General features: G+C 47.1%; 4 protein-coding genes across 5 annotated transcripts; 3 read left to right on the top strand and 1 right to left on the bottom strand.

Moving 5' to 3' along the window:
* The first annotated feature begins 232 nt into the window (after positions 1-232).
* sel1l (SEL1L adaptor subunit of SYVN1 ubiquitin ligase) lies at positions 233-5860 on the top strand. 2 transcript variants are annotated; one of them, XM_085938108.1, is made up of 21 exons: positions 233-761; positions 898-935; positions 1080-1272; positions 1702-1869; positions 1964-2069; positions 2146-2308; positions 2400-2453; positions 2665-2724; positions 2814-2895; positions 2964-3118; positions 3206-3262; positions 3349-3417; positions 3524-3601; positions 3679-3741; positions 3821-3908; positions 3988-4136; positions 4209-4374; positions 4461-4535; positions 4608-4780; positions 4847-4975; positions 5089-5860. In XM_085938108.1, exons 1-21 carry the CDS (start codon positions 698-700, stop codon positions 5341-5343), a joined length of 2385 nt encoding a protein of 794 aa, XP_085794234.1. In that variant the 5' UTR covers positions 233-697; the 3' UTR covers positions 5344-5860. The 2 variants fall into 2 exon arrangements, with proteins under 2 accessions (XP_085794234.1, XP_085794233.1); XM_085938107.1 differs by having other exon boundaries at positions 1946-2069.
* Positions 5861-6236: 376 nt separating this feature from the next.
* LOC147042219 (phospholipase B1, membrane-associated) lies at positions 6237-9663 on the top strand. The gene is made up of 16 exons (XM_085937738.1): positions 6237-6320; positions 6419-6483; positions 6591-6681; positions 6748-6806; positions 6892-6959; positions 7034-7077; positions 7147-7267; positions 7338-7389; positions 7463-7543; positions 7632-7697; positions 7787-7878; positions 8000-8081; positions 8199-8300; positions 8382-8477; positions 8567-8638; positions 8718-9663. The coding sequence occupies exons 1-16, from the start codon at positions 6263-6265 to the stop codon at positions 8850-8852; spliced, it is 1284 nt and encodes a 427-aa protein (XP_085793864.1). The 5' UTR covers positions 6237-6262; the 3' UTR covers positions 8853-9663.
* A 206-nt stretch (positions 9664-9869) lies between these two features.
* Positions 9870-11958, top strand: chga (chromogranin A). Its single transcript, XM_085938256.1, has 7 exons — positions 9870-10077; positions 10148-10197; positions 10594-10687; positions 10770-10838; positions 10919-11083; positions 11198-11529; positions 11599-11958. Exons 1-7 carry the CDS (start codon positions 10038-10040, stop codon positions 11680-11682), a joined length of 834 nt encoding a protein of 277 aa, XP_085794382.1. The 5' UTR covers positions 9870-10037; the 3' UTR covers positions 11683-11958.
* A 150-nt stretch (positions 11959-12108) lies between these two features.
* On the bottom strand, positions 12109-13958 carry leg1.1 (liver-enriched gene 1, tandem duplicate 1). Its single transcript, XM_085938255.1, has 8 exons — positions 13617-13958; positions 13378-13464; positions 13231-13304; positions 13046-13150; positions 12854-12972; positions 12640-12781; positions 12463-12559; positions 12109-12397 (listed from the first exon to the last, which is right to left on the bottom strand). Exons 1-8 carry the CDS (start codon positions 13912-13914, stop codon positions 12246-12248), a joined length of 1074 nt encoding a protein of 357 aa, XP_085794381.1. The 5' UTR covers positions 13915-13958; the 3' UTR covers positions 12109-12245.
* Between the last annotated feature and the right edge of the window lie 404 nt (positions 13959-14362).

The following is a 14362-nucleotide window of genomic DNA, read 5'->3' as shown; positions in this document are numbered from 1 at the left end:
AGCTCATTACATATTTTTCATTTGTGTGGACAATTGTGTCAATTGTAATTAATATTAAATTATTATGAACATCATTTCATCAGCGTGTTTTTGTGTGGCGGACCGGCCCACCTGCTAGAATTGTGTATTTACAAGATTGGCTTATCATTCGCTGGCCACTGCTGATTGGCTACTACCCCAAGAAGTGCAGGGATTGGTTAAGATTGTGAGAACCAGACGAGATAGCCGTGCGACGATTGGTCAAATTGTGAGAACAAGGAAGTGCCAAGCTCGTAAAGCTTTAGAAGCCAGCTTCGTTCAAACGTCTAGTTTTGGATATTTACCTAGTCGTTATTGAACGTATACATTTGAAATAATTACGACGCAGGTAGTAAAGTATCTTTTTGACTGAGCAGCGTCGCACGTTGCTGCTTTGCTAAGATATTGTTTTACTTATTCATACAACGCTAACTATAGCCGGACGTCATTTCAGCCACAGTGAAGCAGTTCGTTTAGCATCGTTAGCATCTTTGACAGCTACCGACTTTGATAACAACACACACCTTCCATTACGAATAGAACCCAATGCAGGTGACTCAGTGAAAGGTGTGTGATTCGGTTTGTTTTAGTAGCGTCACTTGTCCTAGAGTGCCGCAATCGTTGCTGGATGTGCGGGGACAGAAGAGACGGTGACAGCAGCTCAAGCTAGCGGCTAGCCATGGGGAGAGCCGTGTTTATTTGCACTTTTCTCCTCGTCGTCTTCGCCTGCGGGCTCACAGCTGGTAAGTTTGCTTGCTTGGCTTTGATTAGCTGCTGTGCCCTCTTGGTGCATGTGCTTGCAGGAGTTTTGGGACGTAGCAGCACTGTGGACTATCTATCAAATTGACACTGATGTTGACTTGTTGGTGTTTTTAACAGACGAGGAGCCACACGGGAATGACAGACCAGAACTTAAGGTGCGTCTAAACAGGAGAATTATATAAATAAACCGCAATATGATCAGCATTGCAGGAGGATATTGTGATCAAACTAATCCCCCAAAATCTTAAACCTCAATCATTTGGGGAATGCTAATAATTCCCTTCCTTTGCTCTCTGCAGCCTTACCACGATCCAGAAACAGAAGAGGACGACATCCGCTTGAGCTCCAAAATTGTAGTGCCCGATTCTACCGACACCCCGCCTTCTGCCCATCATGTTTCAGAAGAAGAGAAGCAGCCAGGAGACATTCTGGCGGGAGAAGAGAAGGAGGACCTGCCAGAACAACACGTACAAGTGGAGAAACCCAAACAAAGTAAGACTTGAAAATTCACGCATATATATTTTTATTATCTATTGCGGATGGATTTAGAACATATGGCCAGTTTATAAACGGGGATTAATTTACTGTACAAACAATCACTTCGGTGGCGACAGCTCAGGTTGCTACTAACTAACAGCTTGTCACTTTTTAAGCGCATGCAAACATGAGCACTGTCAACTTTGCTGACGCGTGTCAAAAGCAGCTGCTTTTCGCAACCTTGACACTCCCTTGAGAAATGACAAGCGCCGCACACCTGCTCGCACATAATTTCTAACCCCGTCAAGCGAGTAAAACGTTTCCTTTGCTTGCATTCCACTTCCACTTATTCGACCTAGCCACTTTGATAATGTCCATTTCAACAAAGATGTCAACGTGGTTCCAGATGTGATGTTTATTAAAAAAAAATAACTCCCTCGACAGTTCCCGTGGTGAACGGCGGCACAGCTGACGGAGAGCCCTGCGTCTTCCCCTTCGTCTTCCAAAACAAAGAGTACTCTGACTGCACGGCCCAAGGCCGAGTGGACGGACGCCTGTGGTGCGCCACCACCTACAACTACGACCACGACAAGAAGTGGGGCTTCTGTGAAAGTAAGTTGCAACACGTGCATGCGTATTTTGTACGTGCATTTTATTTTTGCGCATGATTTTTGTGCGTTTGTAATAGCGCATTGGTTTCCCATAGCCGAGCAGCAGACCCAGCTCAGACTGCAGGCAGAGGAGGCGGAGGACGAGTACCAGGACTTCCTGCGCTTGCTCAACAACACCGCAAGGAAGATCCAGCGAAAAGTGTGAGTTTCCCCCAGCGGCAACTTTTTGTAGTTCTTTTACCCTGTCCAACTCGAGTCGCCCGCCTCCCGTCTCCAGGCTGTACCAGAACCTGCTGACGGTGGCCAAGAGAGGCCACCAGCGTGCCATGGAGAAGGTGGCCTACGCCATGTTGTTCGGAGACTACATGAGTCAGAACATCAGCCGTGCCAGGGACATGTTTGAGAAGCTCGCCGCAGAGGGCTCCCCGAAAGCACAGACGGTACTTCGGGAATCATTATAATCTGCTTCATTCACAATTTTTTTGGGTGGGGGGCATTTCTCAATTGCTCTGCCTGTTTGTTGTCCCACAGGCTCTTGGATTTCTATACGCTGCTGGACTTGGAGTTAACTCCAGTCAAGCCAAGGTGTGTAGAGTGTGTGTGCGTTTCTGTATTTTAAAATATTGCTACTGTAGTAGCACACCCATATTATATTCTCTTATTATTTTACAATATAAGAATAATACTTGATCGTCCACACAAATCTGGTGCAATATGCTAACAGCTGCATTCAAATATAAAAAAACAAAACAATAATAACAAATAGTTGAGTTCTTATTTCCTTCTATTGTTGCAGGCGTTAGTGTACTACACCTTTGGTGCCCTGGGAGGAAACTTGATCGCCCACATGATTCTGGTGCGTTATGCTAACAACAGCTGCATTCAAATATATATATATATTTAAAAAAAAAAAAACCTTCCTGTTGATACGGTTGCCGCGATCAGGGTTACAGATATTGGGGCGGCGTGGGCGTTCCTCAAAGCTGTGAGTCTGCGCTGACGCACTACAAGCTGGTGGCCAATCAAGGTGAGAACGCGCCGCCACGGTTGCAGCGTCCAAGCGGGCGCTGATGGCTTTCTCCACCAATGACTCAGTGGCCAACGACGTGTCGCTGACGGGCGGTTCGGCCGTGCAGAAGATCCGGCTGCTGGACGAGCTGGAGAACCCGGGCTCCAGCAGCGGCATGCTGGAGGAGGACCTCATCCAGTACTACCAGTTCCTTGCCGAGAAAGGCGACGTGCAAGCGCAGGTAAAACAAAACGAACCCAAACTCCGATTGACACCCAAATTCTGGGCCATAACTGTTTTAGAACCTCACCCTTGTTACCCTGTTTAGGTGGGACTGGGTCAACTTCACTTGCACGGAGGACGTGGCGTGGAACAGAACCACCAGGTATCTCATCCCTTTTTGGAGGCTATTTTTCAAATCCTTCATTATATTCCACTGCTAAGAGTGTCATGACGTTTGCTGTCCAACAGAGGGCGTACGAATACTTCAACCAGGCTGCCAATGCAGGAAACACACACGCTATGGCTTTTCTTGGCAAAGTGAGTGTATTACTACCATCTACTGGAAAGGCGTGGAACTAGTTATTGACTTTTTTTTTCTTTTTTGTATTGACATTGTGGTTGTTGTTTTTTTTGTGTCGCTCAGATGTACAGTGAAGGCAGCAACTTCCTGCCTCAGAACAACGATACGGCCCTGCAGTACTTCAAAAAGGCTTCAGACCTGGTAAGCCCGCCTTTGAAGGTTTTATTCAATTCAAATTGTTAGCAGTTACAAAACGGTCCACTTTTCATCATGCCCAGGGAAACCCCGTGGGTCAGAGCGGCCTGGGCATGGCGTACCTGTACGGAAGAGGCGTCTCAGTGGTACACCACTTACTACATTTCTCCATCAATACTGCGCAATCCACTGAGATCCCCGACGTGAGCTGTACGTCCTTTTCAGAACTATGAGCTGGCGCTGAAGTACTTCCAGAAGGCAGCTGAACAGGGCTGGGTGGATGGCCAGCTGCAGCTGGGCACCATGTACTACAGTGAGTCACGCCCCCTCCGCTTTTATTTTCCTTTAGGCATCCCTCAAGGATCTGTCTCAAGTGCTTTTGTGTGCCGCAGATGGCATGGGCGTAAAGCGTGACTACAAACAGGCGCTGAAGTTTTTCAACCTGGCCTCGCAGGCGGGACACATCCTGGCCTTCTACAACCTGGCGCAGATGCACGCCACCGGCACCGGCGTCATGCGCTCGTGTCACACGGCCGTGGAGGTCAGACACACACAGCCGACTCATCCTGGCTAACTAGCCAACAAAATAGTGTGCGTGTTCTGTTTTGTGCAGCTGTTCAAGAACATGTGCGAGCGCGGCCGCTGGTCCGAGCGTCTGCTGACGGCGTACGCCAGCTTCAAGGAGGGCGACAGCGACGCGGCGCTGGTGCAGTACCTGCTGCTGTCCGAGCAGGGCTACGAGGTAGCCCAGAGCAACGTGGCCTTCATTCTGGACCAAAGTAAAACTACATTGTAGCTTTTATATGCCCCCCCATCCACCCGCATTTTCCTTCAACATTTGAAATTTGCCTCCTCGCCCCACTAGAAGGCGCCAATATCTTCAACGACAACGAGACGTACCCTCGTGCTTTGCTCCACTGGACCAGAGCTGCCGCTCAAGGTGTGATCACACATCCCGTCTTAGATATCCATCCCACCAGGCATTTTCATGACACAAAGGCTGTCTCGCCAGGCTACACGGTGGCCAGGATCAAATTAGGCGACTACCACTTCTACGGCTTCGGAACCGACGTGGACTACGAGACGGCCATCATCCACTACCGGCTGGCTTCGGAGCAGCAGAACAGCGCTCAGGCCATGTTCAACCTGGGCTACATGCACGAGAAGGGACTGGGGATCAAACAGGTACGTGGCCGTCGCACCACACTCGTCGACAAAAGGTGATGGATGACATCGCCGGCCCTCGCACAGGACATCCACCTGGCCAAGCGCTTCTACGACATGGCGGCGGAAGCCAGTCCCGATGCACAGGTGCCCGTCTTCCTGGCTCTGTGCAAGCTGGGTCTGGTCTACACGCTACAGTACATGCGGGACCTCAATGTGAGTACTTCCTGCTCGTTTTTTTTGACAGTGTACAGATTGAAAACCCAAAAAAGAATGTCATGAAAAATCTGATTCTTCAAATTCCAATGTGATCTTGCCTTTGTCGTCAGCTGAGTGAGCTGGTCTCTCATGTGGACTTGGACCAGCTCTTGGGTCCCGAGTGGGACCTCTACCTCATGACGATCCTTGCCTTGCTCCTCGGCACCGTCATCGCCTACCGCCAGCGCCAACGGCAGCAGCATATCATGATGCCCCCTCGACCCCCTGCACCGCCGCCCCCGGCGACTCCTCCGCCGCCGCCGCCCGCCCCGGAAACCCCGCAGGAGCAAGCGCCAGCCCAAGATGAGGAAGAGGAGCTGCAATGAGAAAGACAGGAAATGGACAAACGCTCTCTGGAGTAGATCGCACTTGCCGACTGGACACAGCCGCACTAGGGCTCACTCCCAAAAACTCAAAATGGCTGCCGGTGTGTGCAGTTTCTTCCCTGGAAGACACGGGTGTGGGACTCACGGGAATTGGGAGTGAAACATAAGATGGCGTCCAAACGATCAACGAAAATAACACTCATCTGTTTTCAAAGTCATCTGGATGAAAGGTTTTTTTGCATGCTTCATTTAATTTCAGACTTTTTTCTTTTCTTTTTTTTTGCCATAGACACATTAGTTCCAGAGTGTAGTTCTAAGCAAACCTTAATTTATACAGAAGCTGAAGTGGAATTTTCCAGACTTTTGTTTTTTTTTTCTTCCCCTCCGTCATTATTTAATTTTAATCTCGCTCATTGTTTGTTTTCGTTGAAGAATTACCTTCAATACAACTACAGCCTTGAAGAAACTTAGTTTTCAACCAAAAATGACACCACTTTTTTTTTCTTTCCACATTAAACACAGGAATTGACGCATTAAAAAAGAAATCAAATGAAACACTGGTCATTTTAAAATGTCTTTATTAAATTTATATATAAATTAATAAAACAGGTGAATATGAAGAAATAATAGTCCATGGATTATTTTGAGGCTCTCATTTCAAATCACTCTTTAGGTCCTGGAAATTCTTTTTTTCAATCTCAACAATTATTTCCCATGTGCTTAAAAATAAAAAATATTCAAGTAAAGCAGGCCAACAGATGTTGTGCAGAAAGCGAAGCTTCCAATTGGACTCAACTCGGTGTCAGTCATCCCCCCAGTGGGCGGGGCCTCGGTGCTAAAATGCTGAAAGTGCGATAGTGACTCGCTTGCAGGGGTGCCCCACTGACCGACTTTGCCCCCGTTGCACACCACTACTACTATGGGGTGGCTTTGCGTTGCCGTGGCGACGTGTCTGCTGGTGACCCGCTGTGTCAAAGGTAAAGTGCTGGAAACCCTGTGTGGTGCTGCTGCTGGTGGTGTGTGTATTTTTTTTTTTTTTTACTCTTATTTTTCCACAAATCTTTTTATTTCTCAGGTGACAACTGGCGGTGGAAGTATGAAGAGGGAACACGACACTACAGCAAGAAGGAACTCAATATGGTACTGTATTTAACTTTGTTTTCAGTTATGGCGAATAATTAGTTAAAATGAAATCTTGTCGTTGCTATGTCACATTTGATAAGTCAATAACAACCACGTCTCTTCAGGAGTTTCCAGAGAAAACTCGTCCAATCGGTTTCAAGCATCCATCTTTCCTGTGTCCCGATATGAGCCCCTCACCTTCAGCCCCATCTTCAGGTGGGTCGCTAGCTCTTTCATACACACACGCACGCACTGCATGATCTTCTTCATCTTCCTTCCTAGTGGAGTTGGTGAAGGCAGGCGATATCAAAGCGGTGGCCGCCTTGGGTGACTCACTCACGGTAAGTGCACTTCCTGTTTTTGTTTTCTATGCTCCCTGGGCCATATCATTAGGTACACCTGCACGTTTTGTTCCTTTCCGTGCAGACGGCCATCGGCGCCAACGCCACCACCGTTCTGGGTATTCCCATCGAGTTTCGTCATGTTTCCTGGAGGTACGGCGGGCAGCAAAAATGAAATTTTAAATGATTACACCGCCCTAAAATAAATCCCGTCTGTCGTCTTCTAGTATTGGCGGTTATGGCTCATATGAAGACGTCATTACTCTGCCCAGTAAGTTTTTTTTTTTTGTAATCACTTTTGTCTTTTTCAACACTGATTTCCCGTTCTCGTGTTCGTCAGACATTATCAAACTTTTCAATCCCAACCTTCTGGGCGCCGCCCGGGGGAAAACGCTTCACGGCATGGAGGCCCACCTCAGGGAAACGGGCCTCAACCTGGCCGTGACTGGACACAACACCTTGTATGTTATGTTCGCCGTATCGGTTTCCATGGCAACGGCAAATAATCCCCCCCCCCTTTTTCCGTGCTAGCAATCTCCCCGGCCAGACGAGACACTTGATTGACACGCTTAGAAGTTTTGAGGTAAGACACAATGGGCTTTGTTGGCTGGTGGTCAAAAGTATCGGGACAGCAGAATATTCTCGTCTCCCTCCAGGGTTTGAACTTTGAGAAGGACTGGAAGCTTCTGACCATCCTCATGGGCATGAATGATATCTGTGACTATTGCAAAGACAAGGTGTGTCTTCTTTTTGGTGTTATCCATACATAAGAGTCACAATATCTGATCAAACTATTCTGAATTTTCTGGGTTTTTTCCCTGAAAGGCTCTCTTTTCTGCTGAGAACTTCATTCATTACATGACCGTCTCCTTGGAAATGCTTATGAATGAGGTCAATGAAAGATAAAGTGGTCTGTTTTTTGAAATGTTCATAAGATCCAAACAGGGCCTGAAGGTCTTTTTTTCCATTTTTTTTTTCAGGTTCCTCGCATGATTGTTAACGTTGTGCAGATTCTTCCCATGCAGACACTCAGGGAGGTGCACAAGCCCACGCCGGGCTGCCTTCTCCAGCGGTGAGTAGCATCATCAAACGTCCTCTGGAAACCAAATTTCACATTTGTCTGCAGTTTATTTTAGTTTGAAAGGAAAACTTCTTTCCGGCTAACGGTCTAATATGACTTGAATCCACTCCAGCTCCTTCTGCTCGTGTCTGATTGAACCAGGGGGGCAGTCTGCTGAGCTACGTGAGCTGGTGGAAATCAATTTGGAGTTTCAGGTGCAACCAAAACCTCTGACTAAAATAGCTGATGACTTCTTGAGATTTTATTGCTGGTCTGATAGTGATGAACCAAATTTTATGCTCCAAAGTGTCCGGGTTGACTTTCTTCCACAGAGACGACTGGAGGCGTTGCTACTCGCCAATCGCTTCTTCAGGGACGATTTTGCGGTGGTCCTCCAGCCATTTTTAAAACAAGCCGACCCTCCTCGCCTTCCCGTAACCCACATTGCAACGCCGTGACATCATCATGCATGGAATTGCCTTTCCGCTTTCTGATTGGCCGGTCTCTCCGAGCAGAGCGGCAAGATCGACATGAGCTTCTTCACCCATGACTGCTTCCACTTCACCATCAAAGGCCACGAGGAGCTAGCCAAGGGCCTGTGGAACAACATGGTCAACAATCTCATGATCGCCATACATTTGCGTCACTATTCCTATTATTGTGACTTTAAAAGCATCGCGCCACGCTTCTGTGTGCACAGTTTCAGCCTGAGGGGGGGAAGACGGTGGTGAGCAGTTTTTCAGACCCCATCACCCTCGTCTGCCCACCCACGGTGAGCCTCCATAGACTTCAACCTGGCGAGGCTTCTAACAAACTTCATTGAGCGAGATATTGTGTTTGTGGCGTCACAGGAGCATCCGTACATCTTCACCCGACCCCCTTTGGCCAGGTCCGGTCAATGTTCCGGACCCCACATGGCGCCGACGGAGCTCATCTACTCCCTGCTGTCTGTCCTGGTGGCGATCGGGCGTCCATTTTTTTTGTAGGACTCGTCCCGAGCAGATGATGACAACTTCATTGAAAGTAAGTCTTTTCGTACTGTTAACGGAAAGATCGTATTGATGAAGAGGACCTTTTTCAATCTCCTGTAACCATTTTTTTTTTTCAACTCTACCTTTTAATGTTTTTAAATTGTTTGTGACTTGTAAAGAATCTTTGAAATCGAATAGAACGTATTTATAAAGCTCTACTATCGTGACTGTTGTTTGTTTTTAAATGAACATCTTTGTTTGAACGATACACTGTAAAACACACACACACACACACGACCGTTGTCAAAATGGTATAAAATGATCATGACTCAAATGAACTTGTGACTTTTGTTCAATATTCTGACTCACTGATTCCCAGAGCTAGGACGTCTATATTGTGACCTGCTCTCAGGTTCCATGTTTGCTAGATTGGTATTGTAAATGTGAGCTTTATCATCTGATATATGCGTCTGGCTCCAAACACGGTGCACCTGCAACTGCATTGTCTAACTCTTTGTGCCTGCTGGCTTACATAAAGGTCTTAGTATGAGCTTCAAAGAAAACGATATTCATGTTTAAACAACAGGGCCCGGTTGCCTCATGCAAGGCAAACAAGGACGAGCTCACCGTCTTTTGTCTGCTAGGAAGGAGAAAAAAAAAAAAAAAAAAAGCCCAACAAGCGACTCTCGGGTCCTCTGTGATGTTCGAAGCTGAGCAAACAGCTCACTTTTAATGTCAGTAACTAATAACTAATTATGCTTACTGGACACTTGGACAAAACAATGAAGCCAACAATGTACTTTTTAGAAATGATGGTTCAATATTGCTCTGGGTTTAGGTTACCAGACAGGTAGTGTAGTGAACATGCACATTTTTTTTACTTTGATGGTTAATGGTTACTGCTATCCACGCCCTTACCAAGATGGTGGCAAGAGCAGGTGCGCTGTTTCTCTCTGACGTCACATCCGGACCAGCATCCTTCTTATAAATAGGGGACTGGATGTTTGAGGAGGTGCCGAGCGGAGAGGCAAAGAGCGAGGACGTTGGATCCATCCCCGCTGGAGGACGTTCAAATATTACAAACGCCGACGGGATGCGATCCTAATCCAACAAATATTATTTTGAGATCCAATTTGGCCAAATAAGCGTCTACATCCGGCGACATTTTGCGCTCCTGATTTTATTTTATTTTCTTCAAACATGATTGCGCTACTGACGCTGACTCTCCTCGTCAAAAGCGGTGAGACAATATGTTTTAAAATTCGCATTATTATAATGATGCAATTAATTTGCACCATTTTTTGTGACAGTTTTACTGTTGCCGGTGACTCCGAGTGTGCTGGAGGATGACGACGTCAAGGTAGAAAAATGTCAGATTTCAATTTCATTCATGAACGTGAAGTGCATAGTAATGGCCACTTCATTAGGTACCCTTATTCAGTTTTCTTGTATTGATTCATGATTATTGCCCAGTATTTTTGTCATTTTAACTATGCTGTAGTTGCAAGGCGCATGTGGACCTAATCATCTGTCCTCCGGGGTGCAACACGCACACACTGATACAACTCCATTAAGTGAATTGTTCACTGGGGGGGGGTGATGTCTGTTTATTTAGAGGGCTAAAATTAATTAAGCAGATTGAACCTTGATGTTTCTCTACACACACTCACATTCTCTCTCTTTCAATTCCTCTCCCTCTCTCAATTTACATCCAAGTTGGACGCTTTTTAAAAAAAACGTTTTTGTATCATCTCAGGTGATGGAATGTGTAGTGGAGGCACTAGGAGATGTGCTGTCCAGGCCACGCCCACTTCCTGTCAGCCAGCAATGTTTGCACACCTTGAGGACAGGTATTTGTTTTTCCAGGTTTATTTAATAATGCTGATCATTTGATTTGCTGCAAGTTGTTCTATTTGTGTGCCCGTATTCCAGACAAACGCCTCCTGATGCTCCTTCGCCGCTACGATTTCCTGAAGGAGCTGCAAGATGTCGCCACCCAAGGTAGCTTTGTTTTTGCCCCCCCCCCCCATCCGTACACAATCGTCAATCAATTTCACTCTCACAATTGAATTTCACTCAAGATGAAGCCATGCTAAACACACTCGGAGGTCTCGGCGAGCGCTCCATCCTCTCCCAGGAACCGAGGAGGTCAGGAGAGGAGGACGAGAGAGGTGAAGACGGTGGAATTTGGACGGCAGGCGAGAAGAGGGAAGAGGATGACGAGTGTGAGGAAGAGGATCATGAAGGTATGCTACACAGAAAACTTGAGTGATTTCATCGACACAAATTAAAAAGTGCGTATGTTCGTCAAAATTGTTTGTGGGAAAGGTCAGAACTGAACATTACATCTGTTTTCTCAGAATCAGAAGAATCAGAAGAAAAGAGACAAAATACATCCAAAGAGGAGGAGGAGGACAAGAGATTTGCTGAAGAGGAGGAGGAGGAGGACGAAGAGGAGGGGATGAAGAAGAGGAGCAAAGGGACTTTGCTTCGAAAGAAATTCAAAGGTGTGGAGAAGCATGTGCAGAAGGAAGCCCCCCATCATTCCAAGGAGGTCTCAGAGGAAGAGGAGGTGAAGAAGAGGAGGAGGGAGAAGAAGACGAGGAACCGCAGTCCAGAGGAGAAGGAGTTGCAGATGTTCTCTCGGAGGACGCCGGAGGAGGAGGACGGCAGCGCCGCAAGGAAGTCGGAGGTAAGATACATTCAAATCTTGTTTTCATCTACATGTTAAAATATTCAAAATTTGTTGTAATGTCATCAGGACCCAGAAGTAGAAAACCTCGCCTCCATCAAGTCTGAGCTGGAGGACGTGTCCCAGAAACTCCACAAGCTGCAGCAAGGCTGAAGCGCCGACCTCCTTATGGGGAGCGAGCGTTCTTCTTAGTGACTTTGACTCTCTCCATGTCTTAAAAATTCTCTTATTGCGTTGCTTGCATTTATTTATGTATCCTATTTTGTCAATGATTTACAGTATGAGATAGCGAATCACATCGTCAAATGTGGACATTTTCTATCCATCTTGATTCAGAATATGAGACTTTAAAAAAAAGATAATAATTTCAATGTCTGTGTAGTTATATTTGCATAAAATGAATAATTGCAATAAAATCAATATGTTAACACTGTCTAGCAGATTGGGGTTTTTTTTCATGTTCACAATTTTTACAAGAAAAATATCACAAGATCATTAAATACACGCTCTGGAAAGTGGCAAGGGATCTTATATAATATTTCATATACACAATGTGGTGTTGATAATGATAGCACACACTTTTATGACCTAAAGGTTTTTTTTATTGTGTGATAAAAGAATGAGTTATTGCCATCCAACTGCTGTATTTTGTTTGCTGTAAAAAAACAAAGAAAAAAAAACAGACACATGTGAAGTAGATGTTTTTCATGGTCCCCTCAGCAGCTTGTGGCCATGCTGGTGATGATGGACAGGAAGGAGGTGGTGGCGAAGGCGGGATTGAGGAGGAGCTGCTCCAGCATCTCTCTGCCCTTCTCTCGGGTGGTCACCGAGCACATGGCGCTGCGCCACATCCGCAGCAGAGACCCGCCTGCAACGCCACAGTTAGTCAAAAGGCTCGCAGGTTAGTAGAGGTCAAAGTTGAAAAATCCCTACCCAGCATGGTGTTCATGTTCTTCATCCAGGAAAAGATGGACAGCGTGTGGTTCTCCTCCTGAGTCATGTCAGCTATGTTGGGTGCTTGGTCGGTCTCCTTTTCATCGAGCCAAATTTAAAAAAAAAAGTTTTACAAGAAGAATGGAAGCAAACAGAGTAAGCCAGTCCTTCACCGACCTGCAGGATACGTCCCGGCAACGGCGTGAGGAACGTGACAGACCTCTCCAAGGAGGACTGGAAATTGGCCGCCGACACGTAGTCGGCCGAGTTGAGCCAGCTGGAGGCGAAGTTCACCTCAGGGGCGGAATAAAAGGTCTGCCTGAATGTCAGGAAGAAATTGAAGTCAGAATTGCACTTGGGAATCTTATTGAAGCTCAAGCTTGTGACTTACTTGCTACTGCAGGCTGAGGCAGCATTCAGCGAAGCCATGTGGGCAGCCCAGTAGAGACCAAGGATGGAGTCTTTCTTCTCGTTATCGGGCAGTGGGGAGTCCGTGGAGGCCTTCAGGCCCTTCCAATGTGCAGACACAGTACAGAGTGAGACCCCGCCCTTCAAAGCGAGCTTAACGCATGCGCTAACCTACCTGGAAGAAAGCGTCCCACTGAGTCATCACATTGGGGTAGCTTGTCGCGCACTCGGCGTAGGTGGTGCAGTAGCCCACCGTGGCATCGGATCCTTGCATCTGGACCTGTCGGCAAAATCTTACCATTTAACGACCCGATAAAGGTAATTCACAGATTTGTTGATGATATAGGTTTCAAAGTATACCTGGACTCCTTGACCGAAGATTCCCTGCTGAGCGGCGGACAGGAAGGGCAGGACAGACACAAAGTGGTTGACGCCTGGATGATCCAGAAAACCGTTTATCATTTGGGTATGTTTTTCATGTGATCATGCATCGGAGTCGTTACTTACAGCCCCACCAGCTCTGGGGTGAGATGCACGTGGTATCTCCGCTTGGCAGCCCGCAGGTTGTGGCGCCGGTTGGGTCAGCTAGACGGCCTGGAGAGTGTCATGCAGAAATAAGGCTTTTGCGAAATGATCTTTTTGCTTAATGGAAGGTTGGTTTGTTTGGGTTGTCTGAGCCTTCATCTGCGAATGATTCTGGATAAGGCGTTGTGTAAAAAGAGAATGGATGGTCTTTGTTAGCCCACCTGAGGTCTGCATCCATCCAAACTGCAGGGGCAGGCCCCACAGGGGACTCTCAGTAGCACCGGTGCCCATGGAGCCCATGAAGGAGTCGGTGTTGGCGATCATCAGCCTGTAGAAGCTCATGCGATGCAGGAAGTTCCACGGGTCAGGGTTCACAATCCCTTCCTGCACCGGCAGGTCGCTCATCTGCGCTGCCGTCTGGGACCACATGATGGGCCCGCCGTTGTCCAGGATGAGGGCCGAGTAGGCGGCAGACGCCGCCAGAACCAGGAGGAGGCAGGAGGCCGTGAGACGCTGCATGGCTGAAGCAGGGAGGAAGAATGGTCGAGAGCGAAAGACACAGGACCGACGGCGGCGATGCAAGCTTTTGTACTCGGCTCGCAGATGTTATCGCAAATGTCTGCCCATGTGACGTGTGGGTCAGTGGACCTGACAGTGAGATAAGGGCTGTTTGGACAAAGGGTTCAAGACTATTGACTTGATCAGTGGACACGCTGTACTAGATGAGCCTGAACCAGTCAGACTGAGTCTGTTACTCCTGCGGCAGTAGTGAGTTCCTTTGTTTAATCTCTGCCAAAAAATGGACAAAGAGAAATTCAGTAGACTACTCTAGATTACACAAACGTCATGTTTGACTTTCCATGCGGATTTCTATTTGCGTTGGTATGAAAAAGTGATTCAAAAGTGGCTGTGGCTTATTTGGAAATATTATCAATGTTGAAATGTGTGCATATTTGTTACAAGGGGG

This window comes from Syngnathus leptorhynchus, chromosome 18 (assembly GCF_054491065.1).
Source record: "Syngnathus leptorhynchus isolate UIUO chromosome 18, UIUO_Slep, whole genome shotgun sequence".
In the NCBI taxonomy this organism is placed as follows: domain Eukaryota; kingdom Metazoa; phylum Chordata; class Actinopteri; order Syngnathiformes; family Syngnathidae; genus Syngnathus; species Syngnathus leptorhynchus.
This window is presented reverse-complemented; position numbering and strand designations above follow the sequence as displayed.

Bases quoted from the DNA above. Each gene is read 5' to 3' on its own strand.
- sel1l (XM_085938107.1), top strand. From the start codon at position 698: ATGGGGAGAGCCGTGTTTATTTGCACTTTTCTCCTCGTCGTCTTCGCC. The intron at 1,870-1,945 runs GTAAGTTGCAAC...CGTTTGTAATAG, and splicing joins GAAGTGGGGCTTCTGTGAAA to CGCATTGGTTTCCCATAGCC. The intron at 2,454-2,664 runs GTGTGTAGAGTG...CTATTGTTGCAG, and splicing joins TTAACTCCAGTCAAGCCAAG to GCGTTAGTGTACTACACCTT.
- chga (XM_085938256.1), top strand. From the start codon at position 10,038: ATGATTGCGCTACTGACGCTGACTCTCCTCGTCAAAAGCG. The intron at 11,084-11,197 runs GTATGCTACACA...CTGTTTTCTCAG, and splicing joins TGAGGAAGAGGATCATGAAG to AATCAGAAGAATCAGAAGAA. The intron at 11,530-11,598 runs GTAAGATACATT...TAATGTCATCAG, and splicing joins GCGCCGCAAGGAAGTCGGAG to GACCCAGAAGTAGAAAACCT.
- leg1.1 (XM_085938255.1), bottom strand. From the start codon at position 13,914: ATGCAGCGTCTCACGGCCTCCTGCCTCCTCCTGGTTCTGGCGGCGTCT. The intron at 13,305-13,377 runs GTAAGTAACGAC...TGGATCATCCAG, and splicing joins ACCCCAGAGCTGGTGGGGCT to GCGTCAACCACTTTGTGTCT. The intron at 12,973-13,045 runs GTAGGTTAGCGC...GCACATTGGAAG, and splicing joins AGTGGGACGCTTTCTTCCAG to GGCCTGAAGGCCTCCACGGA.
- LOC147042219 (XM_085937738.1), top strand. From the start codon at position 6,263: ATGGGGTGGCTTTGCGTTGCCGTGGCGACGTGTCTGCTGGTGACCCGC. The intron at 7,268-7,337 runs GTATGTTATGTT...TTTCCGTGCTAG, and splicing joins GTGACTGGACACAACACCTT to CAATCTCCCCGGCCAGACGA. The intron at 8,082-8,198 runs GTGCAACCAAAA...TTTCTTCCACAG, and splicing joins AAATCAATTTGGAGTTTCAG to AGACGACTGGAGGCGTTGCT.